The 23,987-nt window shown below is 39.8% G+C and overlaps 3 protein-coding genes and 1 long non-coding RNA gene across 10 annotated transcripts in view; 1 reads left to right on the forward strand and 3 right to left on the reverse strand.

Annotated features, from left to right (window-relative positions):
• Positions 1–717: 717 nt before the first annotated feature.
• LOC116042652 lies at positions 718–1,243 on the forward strand. Its single transcript, XR_004103275.2, has 2 exons — positions 718–872; positions 1,052–1,243. It is a non-coding gene; the product is annotated as an uncharacterized LOC116042652 (long non-coding RNA).
• Positions 1,244–2,412: 1,169 nt separating this feature from the next.
• sirt7 (sirtuin 7) lies at positions 2,413–5,873 on the reverse strand. 2 transcript variants are annotated; one of them, XM_031288928.2, is made up of 10 exons: positions 5,654–5,873; positions 5,386–5,523; positions 4,841–4,945; positions 4,693–4,763; positions 4,518–4,590; positions 4,327–4,425; positions 3,548–3,784; positions 3,237–3,317; positions 3,019–3,125; positions 2,413–2,901 (listed from the first exon to the last, which is right to left on the reverse strand). In XM_031288928.2, the coding sequence occupies exons 1-10, from the start codon at positions 5,756–5,758 to the stop codon at positions 2,694–2,696; spliced, it is 1,224 nt and encodes a 407-aa protein (XP_031144788.1). In that variant the 5' UTR covers positions 5,759–5,873; the 3' UTR covers positions 2,413–2,693. The 2 variants fall into 2 exon arrangements, with proteins under 2 accessions (XP_031144788.1, XP_035856709.1); XM_036000816.1 differs by having other exon boundaries at positions 2,413–2,897; positions 3,015–3,125.
• Positions 5,874–6,018: 145 nt separating this feature from the next.
• On the reverse strand, positions 6,019–18,595 carry si:ch73-100l22.3. 3 transcript variants are annotated; one of them, XM_031288922.2, is made up of 10 exons: positions 17,836–18,592; positions 17,034–17,159; positions 14,152–16,795; positions 12,747–12,886; positions 10,486–10,587; positions 9,873–9,989; positions 9,629–9,730; positions 9,345–9,461; positions 7,269–7,351; positions 6,019–6,769 (listed from the first exon to the last, which is right to left on the reverse strand). In XM_031288922.2, exons 1-10 carry the CDS (start codon positions 17,962–17,964, stop codon positions 6,610–6,612), a joined length of 3,720 nt encoding a protein of 1,239 aa, XP_031144782.1. In that variant the 5' UTR covers positions 17,965–18,592; the 3' UTR covers positions 6,019–6,609. The 3 variants fall into 3 exon arrangements, with proteins under 3 accessions (XP_031144782.1, XP_031144783.1, XP_031144784.1); XM_031288923.2 differs by lacking the exon at positions 10,486–10,587; XM_031288924.2 differs by lacking the exons at positions 6,019–6,769; positions 7,269–7,351; positions 9,345–9,461; ... (1 more) ...; positions 9,873–9,989; positions 10,486–10,587 and adding an exon at positions 10,594–11,122 and having other exon boundaries at positions 17,836–18,595.
• Positions 18,596–23,313: 4,718 nt separating this feature from the next.
• The window catches only part of mafgb (v-maf avian musculoaponeurotic fibrosarcoma oncogene homolog Gb), a 19,172-nt gene continuing 18,498 nt past the window's right edge, over positions 23,314–23,987 (reverse strand). For all 4 annotated transcript variants that reach the window (XM_031288934.2, XM_031288932.2, XM_031288933.2 and 1 more), the window contains one exon: positions 23,314–23,987. This exon is cut by the window's right edge and continues 1,767 nt beyond it. The gene's annotated coding sequence lies outside the window, so the exon portion shown is untranslated.

Raw genomic sequence — 23,987 nt, forward strand, 5'->3', positions numbered from 1 at the left:
TACTCCACTAAATTTCAGAGGAAAAAATTGTTCTTTTTACTCTACAATTATTTGACAGCTCTGGTTAAGTTATTTTGCAGTTCAATATTTTACAGACAAAACACAGGATTCAAAAATGTATGTTGAACTTTTATAGATTAAGCATAATATAACTATGACAGTGAGCACTGTGCTGCATGAGTACTTATTAGTGTATTTTAGTGAATACTTTTGTACTTTAACTCAAGAAAAATATCTTTATTGAATTATTTATGTTCTGGGCGATGTAATCTTAAATTCAGCACTTACATTAGTAATGGAGTATTTTACATTGTGGTATTGCTACATTTTACTTAGGATTTGAATACTTATTCCACCACTGATTAACACAGCTATAAAGTTAATTATTAGGGAATGAGTTGCCTAGAACAAGTCCAATAACATAAATGTATTGCTAAACACACAAGCACAGTGTTTAATTGGACTGCTATGCTTCAATAATACTTGATAGTTAGTTTTTTAAGTTAAGTGCCCTTCGTTTCAGAGATATCTATTCATAAGTCACCCAGTCTATATTATTGTCAAATCTTTATTTAATAAGTTAAACAACTGACACAAATAAAACAAACCCAGGAATAAACCATTACCCTTGCACAACTCAAAAAATATCACACAGCTAATAGAGATAACAGGTTAAGCTAGAGTTCTGTCAAGTCTATAAATCAAGTTTACTATAATATTATTACAAATATTAATTGACTAGTTAAAGCAAAGGCCACTACAATGAAAAATGCAGATGCTCAAACGTTATTAAAATAACGGAACACTGTCTTACAAGTATGGCATCCCTTTTTTGCAAAATACAATGAAAACCAAGGAGTCTTCACATCCAGGTTTAGATAATTTTTTGGTCTTTTCCGCCTTTATTTTTGAGAAGACATGCTAGGTGAGAAAGGGGAGAAGACATGCAGGAAATTGTCACAGGTCGGATTCAAACCCTGGACCTCTGCGTCGAGGCATGAACCTCTCAGTATATGTGCGCCTGCTCTACCCATTGAGCCAACACATCCAGTTTTAGGAATGCTGAACACTACTTCTGGTCATTAGTCCGGCCTTTAATAACTTCTGATATTATAGGGTACAGGATGAGATTAATAACAACACTGGATCTCCCTGAGACAAGTTAATAGAGACACATATTTGGAGTTTCCAATCAATTAAGAAACAGTAACTTGAAATAACATTAACTAACAACTAATCAAAATTTAAGAAAAAAGTTATTTTTTACACGTCTCTGTAGACAGAAATGTGACAGCAGCAGAGTCAAAAGTTGAGATAAATATGTAAACAAACGCGAATTCAACTTCAGTAAACTGAGGTACAGTAGTAGCTGTACTACCTAGCCTGCAAACCTGAGGATGGAGGACAGCAGATAAAGATTGGCGGTGAGTTCAGGAAATAATTTAAGATAACCAAAATACCATTAAAATAAACCAACACAAATAAGCCATTGTGTTAAAAAAAAAAAAAAAAAAAAAAAAAAGGTACATTCAACAATGCAAGTTTTAAACATCTGAAAAAGACTACAAAAATATATTTTAATCTAATATATTAAGAAAGTTTCTGACCTCCTGAATCTCTTCTCAGTAAAAGCTGTGGCAGCACCAAAATCAAAAAATGGTCGGTTTGCTGCGGCTGTTCTGGCATTTGCTACTTGTAAACACTAAGTCATACGTACAGTAATGTACATTTAGTAAATATAGACACCTGTATCTTAATGTCTATTCACATTTAGCTAATGCTCAAACCAGCAACATCTCGCAATTATTAGAACAATTTACTGCAATGCACCAATAGCAACTTGGTAAAAACATAAATGTAACGCCGGTTAAAGGGATACTCCACCAAAAATATAATCTCCAAAGGATCTTTCACCCCCTGTAGGCTTCAAAGCTGGCTGAAAAATACTTTGTCATTTAAAATAACAGTGTTTGTGGCATACTAGTCTATATCCATGACATTCCACTTCCGGGATTGCTCCGTTGCTGCCGGTAACTGCTCCTCAGATCTCTGCAGGGTAAATCCAGACAGCTAGCTAGACTATCAGTCCAATCTGAGTTTTCTGTTGCACGACTAAAATGACTTTTGAACGAACACTTGTTCCACCAAAACAAGTTCTTTCCAGAGGATATTTTGCAGTGGCACCGTGGCTCTGACCGGTGCCTTAGCACCGCCCAAGATGATTGTGATTGGTTTAAAGATATGCCAATAAACCAGAACACATTTTTCTCATCCCAGAATGCTGTGTGGACTAGCCAGACCCTCCTCCTCAGCGCTGTAGAGGATGGTCTGGCAAAGCGAGACTAGTGACATACTGACCATATGGAGGGACAGCAGAAAAATGATAATGCTGCAGGCATGGTTTAAAAAAATAAATCAAAACTAGTCACTACTGGTATCCTTTGTGACTGTCTGGATTAAAGCTGAAAACATATTGTGTGGCAATGAGGAAACCTCATTTTCAAATAGCAAATACTCAAACGTGTGTTTCCCTTCACACACACACACACTGCATGTGACTAAATGACACTAACGCAGCCAAAAAGACAACAGCAGACTAAAGTCCAACTCGTCCTCATTATGGGACTGAAATTTGAATCCCTCATTGGGATTGATCACTTCACATACGTCAACCACATCTGCAAGTGTCTTGATTATGCAGCTTTTTTCTTTTTCTTTCTTCCTTTGCCATAGCCTCTTCCAAACCAGCCGCCCTGCACAGCTGTGGCTTCTTCTGCCTGCTCTCCAGAGTCAGGTAAGCAGTCTGCCTTCACAACAAGGGGAGCTATGACCTCACGAGTATGGCTGTCGACCTCTTCTTGCCTCAAAGGTGTGGCTAGACTAAAGATGGGGTCCTCCTCCCTGACGAGACAGAATGAGGGAAACTGAGCTTGGACTAATCTTTCTGGTTTGTGTATGCTATTCCAAAATCCAAGTATTGTAAAGCATGAAAAATGCATTTGTCAAAAAGGTCCTTACCTGTCATACACAGGAATCTGAATGTTCAGCTCCTCCATTAGGAGACTCATTACCTCATCACACTTGCCATGAATTTTCAGCTTTGCCAGATCATCTTTTGGTGTCCACTAGAGCAAAAGCACAGACACAAATCAGCCAAGAGCAGCCAGAACTTTATATGCATTGTATTCAAATTAATTTGCATCTTATTCACCTAAAATGTCAAAACCCAACCATACCTGGAGGTTGACAATGTAGAGTTTGGGCCTTTTGCTTGCTGGTCTGTTCATGCACCACAGACAAGCGTATTTCTTCAGCACCTAGAAGAGGGAAAAACAAGAGCGCAAGAAGATGTTGTGAAGATGCCACAAGCTAATAAGCTCTCAAATACAAATCATTTTACATATATTAATTTACATGTCAATGAATGTATTTTCATGATATTCATAATATATTAACCTGATTAAAACAAAACTCTGAAATTGAAATGTAACAAAACCTTTTCAGATTACCAAATGCACACAGACACCCTGTGGTTTAGAAAACCTACCTTCAGACTGGAGCCTAAGCAGAGGATAACATCCGCCATCTTGGCAGCCTCTGCAGCTCCCTTCCAGTTGAGAGGTTGCTCTAGGGTTCCACGTTCCCCAAAGTGCACTATGGTGTCCCTGAGTTCACTACCACAGTGGCTGCACCTGCGGCATGTTCCATGGCGGTGCAGCGACGTCCGCTCCGTCACGTCAAATAAGCGCACGTACTCCCTGACCGGGGAACAGGTTGTACACACCTAGAGATAGGAGGATAAAACCAGCATGTCAGGGTAACTTACTTTCTTTGGAGAACAGCTTTCCAGGATGGTGTAAAATCCCAAAACAATCTCAGAAATGTAGTTTCTTGGCAATCTCCATGTAACAGCATTGTGTATCTGTAATGTAGAGATATCCTGTCAGTGAAAAATGTCGGTGAAATAGACAAGCGCAAAGCAGCTCTGCTTGCGTGGCTCACTGAAGCATGTCGTCCTATTATTAACTACAACTGCTGTTTATTTGTTGAGTGTGTGCACTCTGCAGTTCACTTATTCTCATTGCTGTGCAGTGCTGAGCATGATGGGATGTCTTTGACAGCTGGTGTACCCACAACAAACAGGATCAGACTTTATATAGCCAATACAGATCTTTTTTCAGTTTTGAATCTTGCTGAGATGCTGCTTTTAGAGGCAGCACTGCAAATTCTATATGGTGAGATTCTTTTGTTTTAGAAGAAAGTAGCTGAGGACAACAGCTGTGTGTGGTGTGTGTGTGTGTGTGAGTAACTGAGAAAATGTCTCACCTCAATAAACATGTTTCCATGAAGCTCAGACAGGGCATGTCTGGGCAGACCGCTACGCAAGTGAAGTCCATCACAGTTTTGAGAAACAACATGCTGTACCTTTATAGACAAACGCACACGCAGTATGTAAAAACCAGTATGCATAAATACCAATGGAACATCCACAAGTTATTTATCGAGGTCTCAAATACCAGCTTTTCCTTATGTAGCATCCTAACACACATGTGTGTGAGGGTCGGCTCAGCTTTACTCAGGTCAGATGAACTGTTTGTAAAGAGAAACAAGAAAGATAATAGCAGTTAGGAGTTTAATTCACTTTAAAAGAAAATGCAGCTAATATATCAGGGTAAACTAAATATATCTTACCTGACTGTCCGTCCCTTCTGTAGCTGTGTCCACACACCATTAGGGCCTCTGTAGTCTGGGATAGAAGCTGCCTGAAAGGAAAGACATCATCAGTCCTGTGAAAGTTTAAAAAGGAAAAGGAAACTAAAGATAAAGGAGTATGGCGTACTGTACTGATACCGGCTCCAGTGTATACCACCAGATGTTTTGCTTGTTTGACTGCCACAGCGAGCTGTCTGACTTTACTCTTCAGCTCATCAGCATCATCAAACACCTGCAGATGGTACAGGAAAAACAAGATGGTTTAATTTTACAACCACATACTTCTTTTGTATCAAGGAACAGCCATAGCAGGTTTTTGTGTTCCTGATTTGTGCCATTCTCTTAATTATTGACCTTGCTCATAGAAAATACAAAAACTGAAAAAGGTGGGTCCTGCATTATCATTTAACTATGAGGCCATTTTTAATAAATTAATTTGTTTTACAAACTAAGTGATGGACAGAAAGTCTGGGGGTGGGCTGAGTTACCGAGGGCCCACAGTTCATTTCTTAGCTAGTCCAGGAGCAACCACGGAAACAACCCGTCTTGCTTTTGCCATTCAACCTACAAACGTCTTTGTTCTTTCGCCATCTTGTTATAACCTGTTACAGGTGATATTCTACCTAGCTAGTTAGCTTAATAACTAACACTCAGTGGGCCTGGCAGTCTCACCTCCTCCTGCTTCCTCTTGAGCACATTTGTGCGGACTTGTCGCTTGCAGAGCTCCTCCACAGTTTCTCCGTGCAGCAGTAACACAGCTGCCTCCTCCTCCGACCGATCAGCCTCCGGTTTCTTCAGGACTCGTCCAACCTCCAGTTAACAGGACAGAGAAGCATGGTCAGACTCACCGGCTAAGAAACACTAACGTGCATGCACAGTAGAGCTTTAGCCAGTTAGCTGGAGAAAAAAAGGCTCCAAATGTGTTGTTGCCTCATATTACCAGTCTAAATATCTTCCTCTCGCGTTCTCGTTGAAGTATTTTGGCCTTTTCCAAAGCTTTCCTCTCCGTCCGCGAAGAAACTCCAGTGTCTGCCTCCTCTTCCATCCTGTTTTTGTAATCAGCTGAGAGCGTTTAGCTATTAAAAACACCGCACATAGCGCCAACGATAGCCGGGGCGGATGTTGTCGGTATAAAGATGAGAGCAAAGACCGGCCAGCAGCGCCCCCTCCTGCTCGGGGTCTGTAAATGCCAGCTTTCACAAACTTCAGAGCAACTTTCAAGAGTTAAAAAATATTTATTACCAACCACATATAAATAAATAACATAAAACAGGTCCAAAGTTTCCAAGAATAAAACATTTTTTGGCTGACATGTGACCCCCAATACACTAGAAAAATATGTAAGGGCAACCCTTGGGAGTAACACACTATTCAAGTATTAGCGTTAACACTAAGATGGATATTAAAATGTCTGTATAGGTGAGCACACTGTCCTACAAAAAATATGTAAATTCAATACTAACAGAGTTCAATATGTGCTAATACATCTGGAGCTGGTCTAGCCTAAAGTAGAGATTTAGCATTGGAAAACTGGAGAAAAAATAAAACTAACATGCAAAAACAGCTGAACTAATAACCTGATTTATAGACTCTTTCCACAGACGTAAAATCATCCAATAATTCACAAGAAAGTCTATTTGTGCTGCATATACTATACATTTTTTGCTTCTTTCCTGTGCTAATCATCTCACAAGGTGACACCCAGGTTTGGAACTACTGGCTTACTGGTATATATGCAAATGAGAAGGAGCCATCATTAGTGATATTCATTACACCTGTGCTTTTCCTGCTACGACATGTCATAATGTCTGCTGCGAGTCAGCTTAAGGATGCCAAAGTGTTCGTTTAGCTAGAGGCTTTATTAGGAGAACCTCACTGGGGCCAGTTAGGAAGGTGTCATCGTGGTCTTGAGGAGTAAGTGCTCTTGGGGACCCTCTGAGGATTTGCTCTGAATTGTCCTTGTTTGGTTTCCGGCGGCTGCTCGGCAGAGAATCCAGTATTGTGTCCAGTCCTCGTCACAACTCCTGTGTGCCTTTCCGCTACCTTTTTCTGGATCCTGGAGGGAAGAGAAGACAGGTTTTAGCCATGGACAAAGTTACTGCTTGTTAAAAAAAAAGCACAATATTTTCAATTCATTAAGCTGAGAAGTGCTTTTTTTTTAGCTGGCTGCAACAAATACGGTTAACTTCTGAAAAATATGTGATTGCATTAAAAAATATACTGTGTAATAAATTGTGTGCAGATTTGGAATGTTTTCATAGGTTGGGTTCATACTGGACTGTGACTGTGGGATCTGGAGCACACGGTTATAGTAGGAGCTTTTAATCAGGTGCAGCAACTAATGTTTCAACATAAAGCATGTCTTTATCAGAGTGGAGGTACCGGTTGGAGCTCTGAGTTGGCTGATGCACAGAGATTCCTTTATCTTGTATTGTGACTACCGGAAGTAACTGTGTCCACGTGTCCTTATAAATGCATGCACACACACAAAAACACTTGAGCTATACATAAATCTAAAGAAAACAGAAGGGAGGACAGATCCAGTGAAATCTCACATCATTCCTCTCTTCCTCTCCAGTGACTTCTGTGTTGCAGTTGACAGAGAACTCTTTCCTCTGGGATTGCCTGTGTGCCCACTCTACACAAACAAATACAAGCAAAAACACACTAGATTAGTCTTTGTACTACCCACAAGGTATATTATAATACTCACAACATGTATCAATAGAAAGTGTACATTGAAACAGTACAGAATCAATATTTCAGTCCTCTCTACCTACTTGAAGAAATGAAAGCAACACCATAAGTACTGCACTGGGGAAAAATTGAGCAACAATGTTCATCAGAGTCACCATGAAGACTGAAAGTACTAAAAGCATAATGGTATTTTAAATTTGAATTAGACCTGAATCAGAGCAATTGTGATTAAATCCTGACAGTGTTTCCCCTATATTCATTCTGCAGCAGGGCACCGCATGTGACAGGTGAAGTGAAGGTAACGTTGTCGGTACAACGACACGCTAACATGCCGACAGATTCTGGGTTTTTATCTCAGCTGGACCAGAGAATATTCGGTTAAAACAGATCGGTGATGCAGTTTCTCCCTCATCGTTCTCCGTGAAGTCTGCTGGAAGTGATGTAATGTAGTCCCGGTGCGTTTTATGTACAGTGAGCACTGAGCAGTGTTGTAATGTAACGAAGTACAAATACTTCACTACTGTACTTAAGTAGAATTTTCACGTATCTGTACTTTACTTTGTTATTTATATTTCCGGAAACTTTTACTTTTACTCCACTACAGTTTCTAAATAAAATGTATACTTTTACTCCACTACATTTCCCCTAAGCATCTTAGTTACTCGTTACTACAAAATAAAATCAGAAGTAATTTGTTACACTGGAAAAAAAGCAGGTTTGGCGAATCATTGCTCCTAAATTGCCAAGATAATGCACGCTCCATTCCAGTTGGTGACCTAATGCCTGTTTGTTGCCAAGGGGCAAAAAAAAAAAAAAAAAACATAGGCCAAAACTAAAGAAGAAGAGGAGGAAGCAGAATGACTGATAGTGTCATGGAAGCACCTGGTGCAGGCTCTGCTGCCATGGTAACAGACGATGACCACCCCGACGACAGTGGTGATGAAGATAACGTTACACACCTTTGGCCATAAAGTTCTTAATCAAAGTTTTTTTAATTTTTACTTTTACTTCTAATACTTAAGTACATTTAATATCAGAAAAATACTTTTGATACTTAAGTACAGTAAATATTAGATACTTTAAGACTTATTCAAGTAATATTCTAAAAGGAGACTTTTACTTCTACCAAAGTCATTTTCTGGTAAGATACTTGTACTTTTACTCAAGTATTGCTTTATACAAGACTGGCACCGAGCCAGACTCCATTTAAAAAAAATAGCCATTTAAATGCTATATTGCTTGTCAGCAACTTGTCATAAGGTAACTTAGGAGGCAATTTGGCCTTGTGTGCTCTGATTAATTTGGCAAATAACACACAGGTCAGAATTTTGGTTTAATGAAAACTCAACTGCTGGCATTTGCTCCTGGTGTTCTTCACCACTGTTTTGGAAGAAGGGAATAACGGGAGTAATAACAGGCAAACCAGCTATAAAAGTAACATTTTCTTTTTAAATAAGTGCTGTGCGGTGGATCTAGTTTATGCCGATGTAAAGAGTGGTTCAAGCGAATTTCAAAAAGTAACTTTCTTTAAATGGTTTCTTTAAATATTCAAAGAAACTTTAAAGTGTTGCATTTGAGAACGGATTATGGTAGAAGGGGTTAGCATCCTACCGCCCTGCCACCCCAAAGCAGTCCACCTCGGGGAAAGGCTGACTGATATTTCTTATTAATATTATATTATATTTCATATTGTGTAGTGTTAAGTTTTGGCCCAGTGGTGCACAATCACACTGTTTTACACCTGGCTGTGATGCCAGTGTTTCAATGTAACAGCCAGCTCTAAACTGACTACTACAGTACTTTCTCCACATATAATTCTGCCTGTGTCTTTTTTTGGCATTATTTGTGAGTGCTTCACTATCTATAGTAAGAAATCAACACTCCTCCAATGTATAGGATTTATTCAGCTCACATACAGCTTCTGAAAGGGTTACCTGTCGTCTGAGCTCTCTCTCTCTGGCCAGCTCTCTGTCCCAGTTGATCAGCTGCATCCTCTCTCCGGCTGACAGGCTGAAGAATATGTCGTGGACCTCGTAACGTGCAGCGCGCAGCTGGAGGGGGAAACAATTACAGAGCAGACGATGGCTTGAATGAATGTGTGTAATCATAGTATCTGTTGTGGTAACTGCTAATGGAGGGAATAATGGCTAAGTTGGCAGTGAAGCAGAGAAGAGGAGAAAGGTTAACAGATGTTTACAACACGCGTTTGCTTTAATACCTGCAGAGTGACTCTCTCCTGCAATAAAAGGTCCTGTCTGCTACAGAACTTTCCTCTGCCAGGGCTCTGCTGCTGGAGGGCCTGCAGGAACTGATGTGTGTCCTAGATGTCCAAAGACAGACAGACAGACAGACAGACAGACACACACAGACACACACACACACACACCTGTAATCTGTATACAAACTGTTTTTGTTCACTTTATGAAACAGACGTGTCACGTGACCCTTCCGTCTCTACTCACCCTGATGGTGCGCACCAGCTGCGCCACTCTCTCAGTCTTCAGCAGCCTGCGAGCTAGAAAACCTTTCACAGCTGCTAACAGCAGGGGGCGGCAGCGCCCTGAGAGTGGGCTGGAGGGCTAAGGAAGCGAGGGAAGAGGGAGGAAGAGGGGAGAACGAGTGATGAGAGGGGTGAATAATGAGGACCAGAGGGGAATAGAGAGGAGAATGCTAATTCCATCAATGACAACCAATTAATTTCCCACAAAGATTCTCAAGGTCTTTTGGTTGGCATCTGTTTATCGCATCAACGCAAGTGGACTCATAGCTCATCATTATAATAGGGAATAATAAGCAGAATAATAATGTGTCACTCACTTATCTAAAGATGTTGTATTAAAGGGGCATGTTTGTTGAACAACTATAGTCTAACTGAAGCTGAGCTGTTGTTGTATTTGAATACATATGAGAGAGCAATAACAGATAAGAGACATAGATTAAGACATCGAGGGGGAAGTATTTCACCCTAGTGTGTTTCAACTAACTTGTGATAAATAAAAAATACTGTGGGTACAAGGATAAGCAGGACAAGATTTTTGCATCATTGACATTAGTCAACAATTGTGATGGTGATACCTGAGAGATGGTAGAAATGGCCAACGTGTCCCCAAGACGTGAGCTTGACATGGAGCAAGGGAAGGACACGCTCTGGAGGAGACGGTAACGCGCTGCCAATGCCTGAGAGACAGACAGACAGGAGAAAGAGACATAAGGGTGGAGGGAAGGAATAGGAGAAGTGCATGGGTGTGTGTGTTTATGCACGCGTGCGTGCATTTGGGAACAGGCAAGGTTGGAAAATATTGAATTAGAAAGGACAGCAAATGAGGCAGGAGGAAGAAATTAATTGAGGTTAGAGAGAAATAGACAGAAGGGGAGAGATGGGGCACAGAGGCAAGAGGGATGAGATAAGAGAGGGAGCATAGAAGGAGGAAAGGGATGACGGGGATGATGAGACAGGAGAGACGGAGAAAAAATGAATATAGCCAGAGAGTAAAATTGACGGAGGAGGTATGAGACAAAACAAAGAGAGGGATGCAAGGAGAGGAAAAAAAAAAAAAAAGAGAAGGGGAAGGGACCATTAGCTGTGGCACTCAACGGGACGATCTGGCACTTAACCACAGACGCTCATGAATTAAACAAATTATCCTTTCCTTTTCTGTGTCAATTCCCTCGGTCCCCTCCTCCCTTTACCAGAATCCAGCCAGCTTGCTCTCTCATCGCATCACAAATGATGGAAGGACATAGGGGAGTCAAAAAGAAGTCTTTTTATTAAACAGCTTATGTTAATTATATTGTTGTTAAGGATACATAAATTAAACAGAGACTGTGATTAATAGGGCAAGGACACTGGCCAAGTACAAATACAGACACAAGTTGAAGAAACAAGAACTGGCTGCCAGAGAACAGCAGGCGTCCTTGAAGTCCTGCACGTGCGTGCCCCACACACACACACACACACACACACACACACACACACACACACACACACACACACACACACACACACACACACACACACACACACACACACACACACACACACACACACACACACACAGACAAGCAACCATGCCAGCTCGCCTCTTAGGGATGTAATGAAACATTTATGGTAGAATCCCTGTGTGTTTTTTTTACTGGGGAGAGTCTGAAGGTCTCTTGTAATGAGCAGATGTCTATAGTCTGCACACGACCCCGGTCTCCAGAAGCACGCTCTAACAGGTAAGGCTTAGGCGGCAGCATGTGTGTATGTGTGCCCACATATGACACCGTGCCAGAGCCTTTCAAAGGTCTGATTCTAGTTTCAAAAGAACATTTAGGGTCAATGTTATATAACAGCTTAGTGAATTGGTTGGAAACTCTGAAAGACTATTCTCATTTGAAAAAGATGGAAACATTAATTTATTTTAATTCTCATAGGTGACTTTGGGTGAAGTCAAAAACCTTGGTAGAGTGAATTATGGTTGCTGTACAGGAATTACGTAGTGCGAGATCTGTACAGAAATAGGTGATGCAATCTAATGCAAGAAGTGGGCCAAATGGGATGGAGGAAATATAGTATATGACCGTCTTTGAACCATGTTAAGAGTTATAATAAATGTCTGGTAGTTTTAGTGTTTTAGAAACATGTAAGTTCAGGTTTTCTGTCAAGTCTTGTGGTTTCTTTATGGCCGTTTTGACGCTCAAGGAAGTGGACACATTTGCATGAAAAGTCATGAGAAAAAGGGTACAGCTGGCAATATTCTATATTTTCCTAACTGTCGACAAATCCAATTGAGGTCCCCTAAAGTTTAGGAATTAAAATGCAGACCATGAACAGCAACATCTTCAATTCAACTTCGGCTGGGGACCTTTGTTGCATCTCTCTCTCTCTCTCTCTCTCTCTCTCTCTCTCTCTCTCTCTCCCATAATAGAAATCATCTCTGTAAGACAGAGTTAATATACCATTAACCAAGTCTGTTTATTCTTGCTACATGTTGGCCTACACGCTGACAAAAGAGAATGGGGGGCAGCATGTCTGATGACAACCAGTTGTGGGTCATATTCTAATTGCCTTCTGCAAGTCTGTCTCATAAGCTGCACATTACATCCCTAAAGTGTACAAGATTCATTTCAGAGGTTACGGTTACACTTCCGGCTTCACATATCTTCACGTCACATAATCTCAATAACATCTAATTCACCCAATTAGGGCTGGGCTATATGACAATATGTCGTCAAAACTATAAACGTTCATTTCTATCTCTATGTCGAAAAAACCCTGTACGCTGTACTTTCTGCATGTTTTGTTAATTTTGCACTCAAGTTCAAATACTAATCATTTAGTTCCATTGTCTCACCTGCAGTAGTTCTTCCTGTTGTCTCCTGTGCTCCTCTTGCAGGGCTCTGACCTGAGCAGCATGGGTCTGTTTCAGTTGTTCCTGCTTTTCTTGACCGCCACGACCTTCGTACCACCGCACTGCAGCTAAAGGCTGTGCATCTGTAATATGTGGCCACATAATGTGTGAATAAAAACTGTTGGCAAGACTAAACCATGTGTCATTGAGGACGAGGAGTACGCTGGGTTCTGATCTGATCTATTCATTTGATATTTTCTTCCCAATATAAATAGAGCTGTACAGTGCACTTCGCCTAAAGTAGGCCTTTAAAAAGGTCCCGTGGCATGAAAATTTCACTTTAAGAGGTTTTCTAACATTAATATGAGTTCCCTTAGCCTGCCTATGGTCCCCCAGTGGCTAGAAATGGTGATAGCTGTAAACCAAGTCCTGGGTATCCTGCTCTGCCTTTGAGAAAATGAAAGCTCAGATGGGCCAATCTGGAATCTCCTCCTTATGACGTCATAAGGAGGAAGGTTACCTCCCCTTTCTCTGCTTTGCCCGCCCAGAGAATTTGGCCCGCCCATGAGAAAGAGACATCATGGCTTGAAAACAAGCTAAGCATGGCAGTTGGTCAAGGCAACACCCCCACCCTCCACCTTGCCCCCCCTCTCTCCTCCTCAATAGCATTTAAAGCTACAGACACAGAAATGGCACATCCTAAGTAAAGCTCATAGTGGGACTGGCTGTAATTCTGCACCAAGGCTGAATTTCGGGAAAGAGACTTCAGATACAGTATTAGGGGACCACTAAGGCCTATATAAAAGCATAAAAAAGCAGCATGTCATAGGACCTTTAACAAAGAACACACTGGACTTGTGCTCCTGATATACTGCAGATGCTAAAGGCATTTACTGTTCTTATTTTAATGTCTGGTTTTTAAGTCATCTTTGACTTCTATTTCTATTTTCAGAATCTCTAGCCACCCCAATAACAAGACTGTTTTGTACATTAGGGCTGCAAGATTTGAGGAAAATATGCGATAACGTTGTTGAATATTGCCATAACGATATTATTTGCGATAAATAAACAGATATTAAAGTGTACTCAATTCTGCATTTCTGCCGCTTCCTGCTAAAATACAACGAATTGCTTGTTTAATTTAAAACAAATGAAATCATTTCTAACATTCTTTAATTAACAAATAGAACATTGAATTGAAACTAAAAGGCACCACTAAAAAAAAGAATGAGTTACATTTTGAAGTCAAGTTTTCTACTGATATTTTCTTTCAACTAACACAGAAAATCTCTCTGCGGCAGTCGATATTGCGATGACGATAATTTAAAAAAAAAAACGATATATTGTGCAGCCCTATTGTACATGCATACTCTCTGCCACACTTGGCTCATTGTTGTCCTGCTCTTACCTCTAGGAGTGCTGGCGTTGGGTCTGACCACAGAGGTTGCTCCTCTGCTGACATCTGCACTCCTTTCCCCGGTCTCCTCTGTCACGTGCATGAGCAGCCTCCGTTTGACTTTGGATACCCCGCCCTGGCTTTCACCCCCACTCTCTGGGGTCAGATGTTTCTCTTGAACAAGATGACCTTTTGAGCCCATGTCGGACCCTGACCCTTCGAGGAGCCACAGGCCAGACGGTGCCTCCACATCATACGACTGGTTGATAGATGGCGAGCAGGTAGAGTCGTGACCATCTGCAGCTGTCTCGTTCCTACTTTCCACTGGATGGTTACTGGTATCCAAAGGCACCGAGACGTTAGGTGAAGCCGTGGTTGCAGATGGAACATTTCTGAATACATCGGGAATTCGCTGCTGCTGTGTGACAGAGAGGATGCATTTCGCTGTGGGCTTTCTACTGCCGCCACGCTGTCCGTAACTCTTTGCAAGCCCTTCATTACATGTCCCTTTTTCCTTTGCTCTCTCTGTTGCTAAGGTTTTGACTAGCCTGAGCTCGCTTACGTTAACTGCCTCAGTTTCTTTTACCTGCATTATGACAGAAACATTGTCTGTGTCACTAATGCTCAGGTCAGTTTCTGTATCTTCCTGCATGTTCTTGAAATTGTCTAATAACTGTCTTCTCTGCCACTCTCTGTACCTTTGGTCTTGCTCTGCTTCATTGCTACCATCATCATTCCTCGGTTTGTCCTCCCAGTAGTCACAATCCCTTTGACGGGAGTGCTTGATGCCTTTAAAAGTGACCTCGCTGCGAGTGTTGCTCTCAGTTTGGCTGTGATTCTTCAAGTTTCCTGTCAGTGTGGACTCCAGATCAGAGATCATTACTTTCAGACTGGACAGGTTGGACTCAAGCTGATCTATGTGCTGTGAACTCCTGGCTGAAACGCTTGTTACGTCACCTTCAACCATGACATTCACAGTGAAAGGAACTGCTGACTTACTGTTTTTATGTCCCAGGTTTACTTCATCAACCTTGTGGTCTTCAATCAAACCGGTATCGACCAAAACTTTCCTCTTTGAGGTCTTGGCCACATTGACAGCTTCTCCATCGTCTCCATCATCTCCATCTTGGATACTGCCTTTGCTTTTGCGGTGCACAGGACTCCTACAGAAATTAGGGGCTGGGATAGTGTGATATTTCCCTACTCCACTATAAAAAGCTGCGGGACAGGTGGTCAAGTAAAAGGCTTCCTGAACAGGCGAGGTCTCTTTTGACGTGGGCTGCTGTTGCTGGGGGAAGGCGCTGATTTGTTGAGGCTCCGTTATGACCTCTTGTGAAATGTTCAGCTTATTATTTTTGAGGATTGTTTCCTCCTCAACACTAGTTGTTTCCTTAGGATTTCCATCTCCTGTTAAGTGGGAGCTTTCAGATTTAAAGTTAGCCTTTTCCCCAAAAAACTCATTCTCACTCTCATTTTCCCAAGATTTATTTTGCGACGTTTCCACCGACGGGAAAAGAGTGCTTCTCCTCTCTTTAGTTTTCTTCCCACCTGCAGTCACAGTCCCCTTGTAAGGGAACTCGTCATTCTCCTTATCAGAGAGGCTCTGCTCCTCCGCCCTTGCTCTTGTCTGTTCTTGGGTCCTCTCCTGAATTTTAGTGTTTTTGGCTTGGTTCCTAAGCATCCGCTGGCGCCGCCGATACTCCTGAGATTTCTTCAGCAAGGCCTGGAGGCTCAGACGATAAGGCTCCTCAGATGGCTTTGCTTCGTCTACATGGTTGTCCGCTGGATCTGATTCTCTGGGGTCGTGTGGAATTGGCAGCTCTGTCGTTGGAATGCGATGAGTGCTTGATGTCTGTGATGACTCTAGGTTGTCTGAAATGTCACTGTTTTCTGATGAAGAGACTGGGCCCTCAATTCTGTCCAAACTGTGATCTTCTTCAGTGTCAAGTACTGTGGTAAAGGGAAGGTTAACTTCACCCTCTGTGCTGTCCAGATGACTGCTATCAGATTTCTCTATTGGTAAATGGTCACATATGACTGAATCCTCCTGGAGCAAGGCGCAACACATGTCTTTTACTACTATAATGTTATTACAAATAGATGATTCCAGTCCACTCCTTTCTAATTCCTCTCCATCTATGGGAGGGTGGCTAATAATATCTGGCATCTTGGCGATTGTGTTTGAGGTGTTGTGAAGGAAAAAGCCACCTATATTATTTTCATAAGCTCCGTCTGAGGAGCCAAAGCCATGGCTCTCTCTCTCTGCATGAATCCTTTCAGAGACACTGGTGGTGTTTTCAAACCTCTCAAAGGTCAAGTAGCCGGAGGATACTGACTGGTGGCTTACGCCATTAAGGGAACTTGGCTGTGATCCATGTTGGTTGTAATGTTGGTCAATAAGGCATCTTTCCTGGTAACTTTGCTGAGGTGTCACATTAGAAGTGAAAAAGGCACTATATGTAGTTGATGTCAACGGTGGAAGAGAAACACCATCCTGCTCTTTTCTTCCGGGTGGTGAGAGCGAAAGACTATCCTTCGGTCCTATGAATAAATTGCTCTGCGACACTGACCCACCACTGGTGTTATGGGAATATGAAGAATTTGTGTTAATTTCTGACTCTTGAAGCCACTCCTCCAGTGTTGGTGTCTTCCTCAGCTGCAATTTATAACACATATCAAGAGATCAGAGATTAAAACTAACATGACAAAACAGTACACGAATGAAAAGAACGTCTAATGACTCCATTCATCAAAAGAACTACTGTATGTTTCAATATAGTCGAAAGTAGTCCAAAATACTTTAGCAAAACTGCTCTGCAGTAATGTAGGAATACAAATATAGGAACGTATTAGGCTTGCTAAGAGGAAAGCTGAAAAGCCAGGAGTTATATTACCTGAACACTGTGTAGGATAGTTTGCACGTAGGCCATTCTTGAATCCTCCTTCAACTTTCTGTGGACAGCAGCTTCCTGCGCTGCATCTCTGTGTCGCTGCATCTCCTCTCTCTGCTCCCCTGAGAGCTGTTATCATCAGAAAGCAGACATTAGGTGTCATGTATGTGCAATAACAGGGCTGGCAACTAATGATTATTTTCATCATTGATTATTCTGTTCTTTATTTTTCGATTAACTGATTACTTGCTTGGTCTATAAAATAGTGAAAATTGCCCATCACAAATTCCCACAGCCCTCTTTAAGGTGATTTCTTAAAATGTCTTGTTTTGTCCAAACACACAAAAAACCCAAATGACGTTATACTAACTTTACAATGAACATAGAGTAAACTCATGTGGCATTTTTGCTTGATAACTTCTATGAATAATTATTGAACACATTTTTATTACTTTTCTGTCGACTGATTGTTCCATCACTATTCCACAAAAAACTACCAGTTACACATTACAGTGACATGCCAGCACAGTAACTAGCCTTCTCAAACATATCGGTACACAACGGGAATTACTGGAATTATTGGGTATTTGTACATTATAGAGTGTGGTCTAGACCTACTCTATCTGTAAAGTGTCTTGATATAACTCTTGTTATGATTTGATACTATAAAAAATTGAATTGAACAGAGACAGCAAAGTGGTAGTGTAGCCTTCAAGTGTTTATAGTGCAAGTGCATCTTGTTAGCTAATGTTTAAACCCCGAATCATGTTGACTATAACACAAATATCATAAAACTGAGTCATACCAGGGGAGGAAGGATGGGTTGTCCATTGAAGCGGATGAGAGAGGATGCAGGTAAAGGTTTGCTGTGTTCCTCCTCACTTTTCCTCAGATGGGAGAGACGATGCTGCACAAACTTGTCGTAGTCCTCCATCAAATTGCATCAGGATACGGTAGGTGGTAACGTTTGATAATTGAAGGACTAACTAACGTTACTATATGTACGATATTTTGATTGTTTTTTGCTAACGTTAGCTAGCTGAGCCGTAATCCTAGCTAGCTGACGTTAGCTAGCTAAGTTAATGTTAGCGGTCGTTGGTACGAAACTGCCTGTAATGTAATATCTAAAGTTAATATCTATTATTAAAAGAGGTAAGAGAAGCAAAAGTAGAGCAGCTTTGCAGTATTACTTCTGATAAAATAGCAACTAAATAAAGTCTAGCGAGCTACCAAACAACAAATCTCCATCAGGATGAATGTGTGTTTACATTTTTACCCGCCTCTCCTCCCGGCGGAGCAACAGTGGTGACAGTTTGGAAACCGCCGAAACGCTCTGAAAACCCGGAGTGGATTTACAGCACGGATATGGATATACCAAATTAAACAACGAATATATCAATTTAAAACACAACACAGAACTTTAATTCACAAACAATTATATCACTTTAACGAAACAAATAAATCCTTATCCTCTGTGTCAACGATATTGCTGCGAAGCTTGTAATAATAAGGATTAAAATGCCAAATGGCGCTCCTGGTTTTCACAGGATCCAGATCTGTTGGAGACGCAGGGAGCTGCTGATAACTTGATACTGCCCCCTACAGACTTGACTGGCTAAACACAAATGTGTGCCCTTTAAATGAAACTAATGATAAAATTTTTTTTTTTTTTAAATTGTAGTACAAATTATGCAGTATATTTCAGGCTTGAGTTTAATAAAACATATTAATCATACATAATGTTATGTACCGGTATGTAGATTCCACGTTCTCTTTCTATTTTAAACCATCATTCCCTCTCAAAATTATAGGTTTGTATTGTCATCCTGTCATACATCAGTGTATGTATAAAATGAGAGCAAGTCAGTGCGTCCAAATCTTTTTCACAGCAGACATTTTAAGTTCTCGCAGAAGAAATGCACAGGTGAAACCAATAGCATTGACGATGGCTCTGTTCTAGCAGCTGTGCAATGCAATAGACCTTTTTTCACGGCAGACATGTTGACATGTCATAGTAGGAAAAGCACAGGTGTATTCAAAACCATTAATGATGGCTGCATTCCACTTAGGAGAGGCCCTGGTGTTGTGCATGCTGACTCACTGAAATAGCTTACTGGGACACTAGATGGAATTGAGGCATCCTTAAGGTTATCAATTTCAGCTGGCTTTTCCTACTATGACAAGTCAACATGTCTGCTGTGAAAAAGGTCTATGCTGCAATTAACAACTGTTTTTGAAATGTCTGCTGAGAAAAAAAGTGTCTTCTGAATTGTAACACGTTTACAAAGATTAGACGTATACTGCATATCAGAAATAAATATATTACATTTTAATATGTCTGTTAAATATAATACAGGCTTTTTTCTTTTTTAATACAACAGCATCACAGACTTGAAGTTTTGAGTGTTAGAGCAAAACAATTGTGTATTCTGGCTGTAAAAAGCCTCTGGTAAATAATTCATTCTTTATGAGGACACTTTTCTAAGAAAATTGTTGATTAATTGAATGCAACTGATTAAAATCTGTAATGAATCTATAAACAGGATACATGTGCAACATCAACAATGAATATTTGTATTGCAGAGATTTCTTTCATGAAAAACACGATATGGCTACGATGACAATAATTAGGATAATCAACCTACATGGCTGTCTTTATTAACTAGTAGGAATTATATTAACTTGCTGACTTAATTTTAAATGCATTCTATAGCTGCTTAAAATAATCTAGTTTGAAAGGTCCCATATTGAAAAAGTGAGATTTCCCATTTTTTCCCCATTATAACGCAGGTCTAGGTGCTATATAAATACTGTGAAAGTCACCAAATGCTCAATCCACAGAGAAACGCTCACAGCCCGTATTTAGAAACGGTGCCTTAAAACGTTACAGGACCCCCTAACCCTAACACTAATCCTAACCCTAACCCAGATGCAGATGAGGAAGACCCTAAAACACTGACCAATCAGAGCAGACTTGGCTTTTTCAACAGGGGGGCTTAAAGAGACAGGCGCTAAAACATAGTGGTTCAGACAGAGGGTAAATACAGTAAAAACTCAGACAGACAGTATGAGAAAAATAATGTTTTTTGAATTATTAAAGCATGTAAACATGTTCTAATAGAAACTCAAAATACAAGTATGAACCTAAAAATGAGCATAATATGTCCCCTTTAATCCTTTAATATTTCATCTGCACCCTGAAAATGATAATATATTTTAAATAAATATAATATGCTAAGCAATATTATGTTAAACAATATTCCTATATTCCTTAATTACACAAGACACACAAGAGCTGTTCCATTTCAAAACATGTTTATTGGTCATATACAAAATAAAGTAAGCTGTTTATCAACAAACATACAGTATATACATCAATAAATTAAAAGATGCATCAGACCGATGATGAAACAGTTAATTTCATGATTACCAATACCTTGTCATCATCACTTACGTATCTACAAATTGCAACAAAAAAGTACAATAATTTAGTTGAAGATAAATACTTACAAAGACTGTCACATTATAAGTATTTTCCAATATAAAGTACTGTCGTACAATAATTTATTACACCCCATACAGAAATATTACAAAACACAGAATTTCTTATTACAAGGGCTTTTCTGAACAGGCTACGCCATATTCACACAAAGTCACTACTTTTCTATAGCTTTAAACTGACCGTTAAATACTTTTAGAAACACAAAAATATCCTGGCCAAATGCTCACTAGTAGACACATGTGGTTTGATGGAAAAAGAAATGTTATCAGAAGTCAAATTGGAGAGGGAGACTATTACAACAAAAGCACAGAATAAAAAAAAGTCAATGTGATGTCATACCTAAACTCTGGTAAGAATTTGATGTTAGTGGCTGTGCAACTGATAAGGGCGGGGGCAGCAGAGGGAGAGCAGCAGAAGGGAGTACAAAACAAACATCATTGATGAAAACACCAAACGATCAAAGGAATCCTTGGTTCATTTACTCTCATCGATCGGCATCGGGAGGTGGGTGAAAGGGCTTTTAGAGTCTGGTGGCGTGATTCACTAGACAGGAAAACAACTGCATGGCTACATACTGACTGACCAAGCAGCAAGATAAGGAGTTAATGATTTGCATCTTCCAGAAGAATAGGATGTTTGAAGAAGGGCTTGGCGCCTCTGCTGAGTTAACTCACTAAAGCTTTGTAAAAAAAAAAAAAAAAAAGGGATGGGATAAGTGGAGTGGGAAAGAGTTTTATCAGATGTGTCTCCAGCACCCCTTTCTGCCTCTGTAAAATATTTATAGAAGTGGTTTAGGTTGCTTGGGTTTGCAATGAAATGTCTTTTCATAAAGGAGGGTATGACCCCTGTACAGGCAGTGGAAAATAAGGTTAGCGTTGTCTTACAAGCTCATAAACTCTGTTATGAAAAGCCACCAAGCTTCTCTGTCTGGCAATCGCTAAAGATGACTAGTTGTCAGCTGATTATGTCTGCAGAGTGAAAATTAGAAGAAACTTCACCCTGATCTGACACACTGGAAAAATAAAACAACCACAAGATATTCATGTATGGAAGACAAAAATAATGATATTCTTCAGTTCGACTACAGGCCTTGCATAACAGCTACAGTATATGTTTCCTTCTTCTCAATTTTAAATTGATAAAACCTATTTGATGATTTTCATGTTTTCACAGTTAATTGTTAAGTGACACTCTGTAACAGCAATGTAAGCCACAACACATAAGCCGGATTTAAACAGAGACAAACTGGCGCTGGCATTTATAGCCAAGTTTAAATTGCAAAACACTCTGTATATAAGCTCTTTAACCTTGTCACATCACACAATACCTGCAATTATAAAACAGACAACTTGACACAATAACAACTACAAAAGTATTACTGCTCCTGTGTGGCAATAATAGCATTCTGATATTACAAAACAGGACACTTAAAAAAAAAATACAGAGCACATACATAAATATACTGGCTGTGATATATTTACTAGTAGCTGAATATCACATGATAACACGTTTAAAAAAAAAAAAATATCAGACATTTTAATTTGACATTTGTAGTTCTCTGATTTCATGGTTGACTTGAACATACAAATCAGTGTAAAGATCATGGAGAAATAATATTTTTTAAATATCAAACACATTTCCCTTCCAATGCCTTTTGCTCATTGTTCACCCTTCTTTGATTTTCTATGAATATAAGGTACAGATACAGACATACCTCACTAATCTTAATAACTGCACAGCAGTAGGCTAGTTAACTCCTTTTTCTTCACAGTGGAAAAGTAGCGGTTCAGGTAAAAAGGCGGCATGTACTGTTTTTTTTTTAAATGTAAATTTCTTCCATTTCAGTAGGTAAAAAAAAAACAACCAATTTGAGGCAACTGTACTTTGTGTAGTAAACCTAACTCTTTGACAGACAAACCATTAAATAGCAGAATACACTTTTTTAACTTCATAAAACACCAAATACATTAATAAATTTGTTTCACTTCCCTGACACTTACAGAACAATTCGAAAACAAAACAGGAACATTGTATATATATATATATATATATATATATATATATATATATATATATATATATATATATATATATATACACACACACACACACACACATAACTATATAAAATGTACACAGCAAAAAACAAATAGTTTTATCACACACTACAAAAATAACTTATTGAAGGAGTAGGGGTCTTGCAGCTATACAGGCCCATTGTTAAGTTTCACATCTCTGTTACCTTGTCAGATGACCTGAATACACAGTATCAAGCTTGTGAGGTTCACCATAACACTTCCTCACCTCGTCGGTCATTCTATCTGCAATAGCAAGCTTTCCAACACTGCAAGGACCAAAATAAAGCCACAGAGACACTGAAATACGGAAAACGGGTCTGCCAAAGTGAACTTAAAAAAATGTACAAATCATGAGTGCAGATTACAAGCAGATAAATACACGATCTAACACGTCCATTAGTGCTGGAGCTGAATGACAGGGCCGGGAGGACAAAGATCTTATGATTAGAGAAGAGAGTGCAGTTACCCACAGTGTCATCACCTGCTTCGCTTCGGCTTGAACTCAAACAAGGATCAAAGTCATATCCATGAAATAGTGAACGTTAATAGTTACCTCGTCACATACGTACACAGCACACCACACGCTAGTTCACGGTTACGCACACGTGCCTAGTCACTAGAGAAAAAACAAAGCTATTCAGTAGTTAAGCCACTTTTGGTACAATTGCAAAATAGAGAGATACTGTATATCAAACAGATTTTGTTATACTTTTTTTTTTTTTTTTTTTTTTTAACAGGTTGTTACAAACAATGCAAAGATAATTGTCTCTATAAAATTCCAGACTCTACCATACAGATACAGATTGTTGGGAGTATAGAACACCACGTAAGACTACTTTTTTTTTTTTTTTTTTTTTTTTTTAAAATGGTAAAACTCGTGTGAAATGACATCCCATTTGTGTGACTGGAAATTTAGAGAAATATCTTTGCTGTCCTTGCTGGCTGAGTGCATTGTCAGTTATCACCCTTGCACTTGCAAAGTGAGCTTTGTGGTTAAAAGCAAGATGAATGCAACATAAACCACTTTGATTTGAGACAAAAATGTTGCTGTAGGTGTAATTACCTAGAATTCTGAGTCAGTAGCCAATCAAATTCATAAACATGCAAACCAAGTCAAGTCATTAACAGAAAACAGAAATATGGACTTTTAGTCAACAGAACATTAACTTTCTTAAAAAAAAAAAAAAAAAAAGCATGTTCTGTGCAAGGAAATGGAGCTCTTTTGCAGACCCTTTTTGTGTTTTTCTTTAAGTAAATGAACTGCCAAGTCACATAAATGGGTGTTATAAATATTATTAATCCTGCTACTACACAGCTCATACAACAACACACAGCCAGAGTTAAATGCTGTCACAACCTGATTCATGATTGGTCAGG

Source organism: Sander lucioperca, chromosome 4 (genome assembly GCF_008315115.2).
Source record: "Sander lucioperca isolate FBNREF2018 chromosome 4, SLUC_FBN_1.2, whole genome shotgun sequence".
NCBI lineage: Eukaryota > Metazoa > Chordata > Actinopteri > Perciformes > Percidae > Sander > Sander lucioperca.